At 53.9% G+C, this 7,511-nt stretch overlaps 1 protein-coding gene across 1 annotated transcript; it reads right to left on the bottom strand.

Moving 5' to 3' along the window:
• Positions 1 to 4,787: 4,787 nt before the first annotated feature.
• LOC123645038 (interferon alpha-inducible protein 27-like protein 2) lies at positions 4,788 to 7,051 on the bottom strand. The gene is made up of 4 exons (XM_045561541.1): positions 6,746 to 7,051; positions 6,570 to 6,596; positions 5,580 to 5,741; positions 4,788 to 5,018 (listed from the first exon to the last, which is right to left on the bottom strand). The coding sequence occupies exons 1-4, from the start codon at positions 6,750 to 6,752 to the stop codon at positions 4,807 to 4,809; spliced, it is 408 nt and encodes a 135-aa protein (XP_045417497.1). The 5' UTR covers positions 6,753 to 7,051; the 3' UTR covers positions 4,788 to 4,806.
• Between the last annotated feature and the right edge of the window lie 460 nt (positions 7,052 to 7,511).

Raw genomic sequence — 7,511 nt, 5'->3', positions numbered from 1 at the left:
CTGACAGCTGGAGGGCTGATTGGAAGTCTGTTTAAGAAGCAGGCAGACCCCCAGGGAACCGCTCTTCAGTAGACCACTGGAGATTTATTTTTGGATAGGTTGGGTCTCTGGACCAGGGAGCACCAGGTATGATTTAGTGCAGAAGCTTCATACTGAAAATAAAAATTTCTCTACCAAGCATTGAGAACCTCAATCTTCATCAATAGCCACCCAGAATGCTGGCAGCCAGGCTATGAGATCCAGCACATGGAGTGTAGTGAATTCTTATACTTTTACATAACCTTGGCATCCATTTTGGATCTAAGTGGGACTTTGTTGTACTAGAGCTAGGGCTTGGTCACCTTGACACAGTTTCCAGTTCTCTGCCCTCTCCCACTCCTTCAAAATGGTTGGTCCACATATCTGCTTTATACAACAGCCTCCTGGTGACCACCTCCCTTTGGGGCAGCTGTATACAACCTGCCCGAGTCACTGTCCTGACCCCCACATCCCACATGGACTGTGCAGATATGGCACAGTGACACCTCTTGGTCACACTGTGACTCCACTCACCCTGATAGCTGTGCAGCTTCATCACTGGCTTCCCCAACCCCCAGGAGACTTGAGGGATCCAAGGGGGACCAAAGTGGTGGCTCTGAGTTTGCGTAAACCAGTGGGCACGGAAAGGGGTCGCACGCTGCCGGAAGTGTAGTGGGCCCAGGAGAGATGCGGGTGGAGGTGTGGTCACTCCATACCACCTGGGCTGGCGGAGGGAGGAAAAGGCCTTCTGTGTCCTGGAACCCTGCCTTCTGTCCTTCTGAGTCCCCATACCAATCTCTGAGACACCTCTGGCCACCCTAAATACCCACAGAGCAATCCTAAAAGTGCTGGAACAAGAGGCTTAAAACAAATAATATTTACAAACTATACACTGTGGCCAAGCCATTGCCCATGACTCATCACAGAAAATCCTCACACCATCCTGAGAAAGGTGATGCTGCTGGCTCTATTTTCTAGGTGTTGTTAAAAGAACGTCTAAGACATCATCTGAGGTACCTAGCTCCCGCTGCTATGGAAGGTGGACGTCTTTCTGTAGGCTGGGAATGGCCTCCTTTGAGGGCTCCTTCCTGCAGATTTGCACCCTCAACCTGGCTCCTTGCCCACTCGCTCTCTCCCAGCTGCCTCCTTGAGCAACCAGCCTGTGTTCAGGCAAGAAAATTTACTTCCACGATGAATCAAACAATTTTCAACTGATGGAGAGATTTGGGAATGGGGGTGGGGGCAGAGTAGTTTGATAATTTTAACCATTTTTTGGCCAGTCTTGCCCAAACTCTTCTGAATGTCTTTGGTAACAGGGATTTACTGGTGGAAAAGATAACTGAGAAGAAACATTTTAAAATTGAAATTGATCCAGGCTTTCCTTTGACAGATGGCAAAGACAGGGATGGTCCACTGCTTTGAGGGATTTACCCCACTGCCTGTGCCTTGGCACATGGCACTGTCCAGGCTAGCCCAACTGGGGACCAGCCCCAGGAGCCGAGCTGTGTACTCTGCTGGGCTTCTGGCAAATCAGGGGCTGCCTAGGGTGCTGAGCAGGTGGATCACTGTGCAGAGATGGTGGAGCCTCCTCTCTGCAGGACGGAGATGGATGAGACCTGAACACAGCCACGTTTCAGGAACAGCCTGCTGGAGTGCTCTGCCTGTCTCAGGCTTGGGCCTGAGGGCTCCTAAGTGGGGACAGAGGAGAGGGCGGGAAGCTGTCTTAGGTTGAGACCCTGAGACGAGGATTTGAATGCAAGTGGTTTATTGGGAGGTGACCCAGGGAGGGGAAGGCAGCCAAGAAGGGGCCTATTTATGAGTGAGTTTGCACCGTGGGCAACCGAGGCTTGATCCTGCTGGGGCCCTTGGGAGACAGTGAGGAACAGGCCAGAGTTGTCCTACCTGACATGGGTGTTAATGCCTCAACTCCCATCTGTCACTAGCTGAGGGCTATTCTGGGGGAATCAACATCCCACACTTCCAGCCAGCCTGTGGGCCTCCAGGGTGGGGCCTGGGAGGAGAGTGCAAGTGCTGGAAGTAGGGCAGGTAGGCCGCGGCAGCAGGGCCTGGGGGAGAGGGTGTGGGGCTGGGGCAAGGCTCCCTCAGTGCTGCACACGCACAGTGCACGCCAGATAAAAGGTCATGCCAGGAAATGGCTCTGCCTTTCCTTCTGCTAGGCCTTTGCCCTGGCTTGGGTCAATCCAATCGGGAGTCCAGCTGGGTTTGGATTTGGGGGTTGCTCTATGCTGTGGTTTCAATGTTTGTCCCGTCTAGCACTCTTGTTGAAATATGGTCGCCATTGTTAACAGCATGAAGTCGTGGGACGTTTAAGAGGTGAGTAGGCCACGAGGGCCCTACCCCCATGGGTGGGATTAATGCCATTGTAACAGGGTGAGTTCAGCCGGCTCTCTCTCGCTCCTTCTTGCCCTCTCACCTTCTGTCATGTGATGGTGCAGCAGGAAGGTCCTCGCCAGATGCTGGCACTTCGATATTGGACTTCCAGCCTCCAGAACTGGGTGCCAGTAAATTTCTGTTAATCATAAATGACCCAGTCTGTGGTGTTCTGTATTAGTAGCACAAACAGACCAAGACACTATGGTTGCTGTCGGGGGTTCAAGAAAAGTTACGATTTTGTAGATTGGCTTTTTCTAGTTGTAGGGTGGGAGTGACACGCTCCAGCTTTCTACATCCTAGGCAGCTCTTCCTTCTTGATACGTCACCAGGTGGCCTACAAAATGCAGTGTGTGCACCCGGAAGTCCTCCTTAACACCATCTATTAGGGTGGAAGCAGAAGTTTTAGGAGTTTCATTTCTACCTATTTTATATTTTTCATTCTTTTCAAAATCTCCATAGAACGAGACATCTCTGGTGGTGAATGGAGAGTTAGGGAACACCCAAGAGTGCTTGTCACCAGGGTCGGAACTGTGAATGCCCACAAAGTGCCTCCTTCAGGAACAATGCGATCAAGGAAAGTCTAACTTACTAATAAATGCAATCATTCCTCATCCTATGCTGCGTTTCCCTTTTTAAGTTTTTCAAAGCCTGCATCTAAGAAATTCTCTTTTGTCCTTCAGGCCTCAGGTTTCAGAGGGGCCTTCCTTGGCCATGCCACCTAAGGAGGAGGCCCTTCTATTCTTATGTGATAATATTCGATACACAGCCTGGAGTGGTGGTTGTGGGAGCCCAGGCCAAGGAGAATAAAGGGAAAGGGGTCCAGTCCTCACCGTCCTGGGTCTCTAGGTGGGGGGCCTGGGACTGTCTCATGGACCATGGGCAGCAGTGCCCGGTGGTGACGTCGTGTAGGAGCAGGAATATGGGGAGAAGCAGAAAAATGCTGAGGAGGCCTCCAGAGGGACGAAGGCAGACAGATGCCCCTTCTGCTCTGCCCTCTGTGCAGCGGAGGCTGATCCTTTGAGGGGAGGAGAGGCAGCTGTCTTGGTCATCCCTCAATACCTGAGCCCCTGGGGAAAAGGCCCAGCCCTCTGTTCCCCGACACTTTGCCTCCCTTTCCTGGGCTCATGGGGCAATCCACGCAGCAGGCCCTGGGAGGAGGATGGAGACTGGGGTGCCCTTGCTGGGGCCAGGGCTGCCTTTGTCTTCCGGGGAGCTCAGAGCCCAGGTCTCTGTCTCATAAAGTACAGGGAAGTTTAGGGGCAACGGAAGTGCATGTGCCGCAGTACAGGGAGCCTAAAATGGATGGGGGCAGGACAGCTGGGTGTCGCTCAGACCCAGACTTGCCTCCCTCCAAAACCACCATGCCTGGGAGTTCCTTTCCCACCTCTAATGGGCTCCACGGCTGCCTACATGTCCCCTTCGCCTGGCTGGCTTCTGGTAGGTGTTTTTTCTGCACCCACACTGCCATGGAAATGCCTCATTATTCATCTCTCTCCAATTCTCACACTGAGCAGCTGGGCCCTACTTCCCCCAGGCACCTTTCCCTTCCTCCATCCACCTTTCAATGCCAGGCTACTTGCCCCCTCCTCCAGGAAGCCTCTGCAGATATGAGAACAGAACAGATCTCTGCTCCTCTGCGCTTGCTGCTGGTGGCCTGAGCCCAGCCCTGCACTGAACACGATGTTCTGTGTCACTCTTGTTTGAGTAAGCGGCCAGTTCCTCTGGACATCATAAACTCCTGGGGATCAGTGTGGACCCCTCCCATCCATTGCAGCACCCATCCCTACGCAAGGACAGGAGTCTTCAGGTGAGAACATGGTTAGGGTTGCAGAGCTTCATGTGTGAACTCAATCTCCCTTTCAACTTTCCAGACACAGCATGGTGACCCTTCCCGACGCAGTCACCTCCCATCCCCGTGCACAGGGCCCACATGTAACACTTGGCACACTGCCTTTTCCTGCTGGCATGCTTGTGGCCCTCCCGACTGGACTTTGAACTCAGGCAAGGAAAGGACAGTGTGTTGCTCATGCCGGATGTCTAGTGCCATTAATGAAGGACGGAGGGCTCTGGGGTCAGTGGCTCACAATGTGTCCTGGCTACCCTTTACCCCTTCCTCCCAACAGGAACCTGCAAGCCCAACAGTGAATGAGGGGGAAACTGAGGCCCACAGAAGGTCCATGAATTGCCCCAGACCATATTGCCCATCCCTGTAAGTCTGGGACTAATGAAATCCTCCTGCCTGCTGATTCTGTGCTTGGTCAACCTGTCACCTCCCTCTGCCCCTCCATGACAATGCAGGCTGGGAGAAGGGGGAGGCCTTGAAACCTCCAGCTCAGAACTCCCCAACCAGAGCTGCAAGAAGCAAAGACAGGGGAGGCACATCTGCACGTGATTTTATTTGTCATGTTCATCTGACTTGAGTGGGGCTTTTGGAGGTTCAACTTCGGGTACATTTTCTTCTGGCTGGTCCTCTTCAGCTTTAGGTCCAGCTGGGGGAGGAGAAGAAGGTGTCTCTGTTCCCTTTTTTGAACCCGCCAACCAGGCTCCAAAAGCAGACCCAACAGTGCCCAGGAGGACGTTGGATGACATGGAGAGTCCAGCTGCCCCTGGGGAGGAAACGGAGGATAAGCACAGGGGAGTGGGCAGTGGCCAGTGGCCGAGGCCCCTCAGGAGGCCTGAGGCCCAGAGATCCCACCTGGATCCCTCCTCCACATCCTGAAACCCCCAGGGCTCTGCTTGGGGCAGAGGATGCTAGAGGTGGCTGAAAGGGAGAACACAGGTGACTCCATAGGAACTGAGAGATGGAGAGTCATCCACAGACAGACCTGGAGAGCTGCAAGTCCCTCACTTTGCACAGGAGGCCAATGAGGCCCAGAGAGGGGAGGGGCCTGTCGATGTCTCCCAGGTGTCAGATTTGGGTAGAGCTGAACCCAGAACCCAGGCATCATGCACCCTGGGCCTCCTTCCCTCCACTCCCTAGCCAGCACCTCCTCACACCTCCACTCTCACTTTAAACCTCACTCAGAAGGAGTCAGAAGGCAGGGTGAGGGAGAGACAAAGGACCCCGCTGCTGAGGATGGCAGACTGCAGGGAGAGGATCTCTCCTTGGGATCAGCCCCTGGGCTGGATCCCGTCCTGACTCTGGTCCTCCTGCCCCAGACACTTACCCACTGACTGCAGAGTAGCCACCAGGCCGCCCGCGGACACTCCACCCCCGTTGGCAATGGCCGCTGCAGACATCATCTTGGCTGCTATGGAGGAGGCCGCGATTCCTGCCCCGGTGAAGCCCAGGGAACCGAGCACCACCGGCACAGCCCCCACGGCCACGGCTGTGGGGGGAGAGAAGCTGGATGGGGCGGTGGCCTCAGGGGAAGAGATCCCCTTAGGACTTCTTTAACAGATTCTGGGGACCGTTGGCTTGAGCATTTGGAAAACAGCAGCTTGGAGTGGAGTCCCAAGGTGAAGAAGAGGTGGCGGGTGTGGAGCCAGGTGCTGTGTGACACTGGGAAAGTCACTGTCCCTCAGTGGGTCTCAGGTTTGTATGTGTGTAAGTGTGGGGGTGAAATAAGGCATTGTGGTGTTCAGGTTAACACATTCACTGCCATGTGAGTTGTATGTAACTCACACTAGTTTTGAGCCCGGGGCCTCATGACACATATATAACTCACACGTCTCTTAACCTTGGAAGCCGAACTATTTTTCAAGTTGCATATAACTCACACACAGAAAACAATAAAAAATAACAACTTTTCCATTACATTAGAAAGGATTGTTTTGTTTTTGAAGTTTTTATTCTATTTTCATAGTAAACTATGGTGGCTCCAAGAAAAAAAAATTTTTTTTCTAGTGTGGCAGTCAATGTGTCAAACTCCCTTTCAAACAAAATCTTCCTTATATGCTCATTATGTATAAGGACGGAAGGAGAAGCTGGGACCAGAACAGGGAGGGTGGGGGAAGCGGGATTTTTCCCTGGAGATTTGTGAGTGTTGCTTTCTGCCCCTGTGGTTCACCCAGCCAGCTCCGGGAGGGGAGGGTGAGGGGGTGAGCCAGCCCTCTTAACCCCGGCAGCCAGCCAGCCGCGTCTCCACGGTCTCCCAGCCTTCCAGGGGCAGGAGCCAGGTGAACTCCTGGCGATGGAGGCGACCCAGGTAACTCACCTCCTCCGACTGCAGCAGCCACCAGCCCTAGAGAGCGAGAGCGGGGGAGCGGGGAGTGAGTCAGCAGGTTGAAGGGGACAGGGGGGTGTAAGCTCACCCTGGCCTTTCGCAGGGCGGGGTCGGGAGGCCTGTCCCCTGTCCCCTGCCCCCTGCCCCCTGCCCAGCCCAAGACTCACTCTTCATGCTGAGGCCGGTCCGGGTCCCGCTCAGCTCAGGAAATGAAACCTTGCGTGTAGCACTTCCTCTGCCAACCAGTGGGGACCCGAGCAGAGCGCAGGCGTCGCCCCACACCCGCCCCCACACCCAGGCCTCTGTCCCTGTGGTCTGCCCACGGCTGTCTCCCTCGGGTGGGTTCGCTCTTGCTGGGTGGAGCTGCCGAAGAGAAAAGCGCTCTAAAGCGCCCGAAAGCCGCAGCGACTGGGCCACAGCTCCAAGCTGTGAGAGTTCTCCCCGTAACGGAAGAGCTGTGTGCTGCAAAAATCAAACAAAACGCAAGGAGAAAAACAGTATTTGGTTTCACTTCTAGAGAGAGACACTGATATGTTTTGGAGCTTTTCCTTCCAGTCCGTTTCCGCCTCCCCTGAATCTGTACACCTGCCCCTCGCCCGCCAAGTTCCAACCACCCTGCGCGCACTATTTAAATTTCCCCAGGCTGTTTAATCGTCTTCAACAAGACTTTTTTTGAAGTCAAGTTTATTGAGGTGTAATTTACATAAAGTAAACTTCACCCTTTTAGTGTACGCTTCCGTGAGTTTGGACGAACTTTCACAGCCGTGGAAGCACCAGCTCAGATATATAACATTTTATCGCCCTCCTCCCCGTCCCCCCAAATTCTCTCAAGCTCCTTTGGAGTCACCCCCTCCCCGCCCGTGGCGACCACTGATCTGTTTCCCTCCCCACACGTTTGCCTTTCCCGGAACTTTAACGTCATATTTAATTGTC

This window comes from Lemur catta, chromosome 1 (assembly GCF_020740605.2).
Source record: "Lemur catta isolate mLemCat1 chromosome 1, mLemCat1.pri, whole genome shotgun sequence".
Taxonomy (NCBI): Eukaryota; Metazoa; Chordata; class Mammalia; order Primates; family Lemuridae; genus Lemur; species Lemur catta.
The sequence above is the reverse complement of the archived record's forward strand: the minus strand, read 5'-3'. Positions and strand labels throughout refer to the sequence as shown.

Excerpts from the sequence above, each read along its gene's own strand:
- LOC123645038 (XM_045561541.1), bottom strand. Across the intron at positions 5,742-6,569 it reads GGCTGCTGCAGTCGGAGGAG|CCGTGGCCGTGGGGGCTGTG; the intron begins GTGAGTTACCTG and ends CTCCCCCCACAG. Across the intron at positions 5,019-5,579 it reads GGCTACTCTGCAGTCAGTGG|GGGCAGCTGGACTCTCCATG; the intron begins GTAAGTGTCTGG and ends TTTCCTCCCCAG.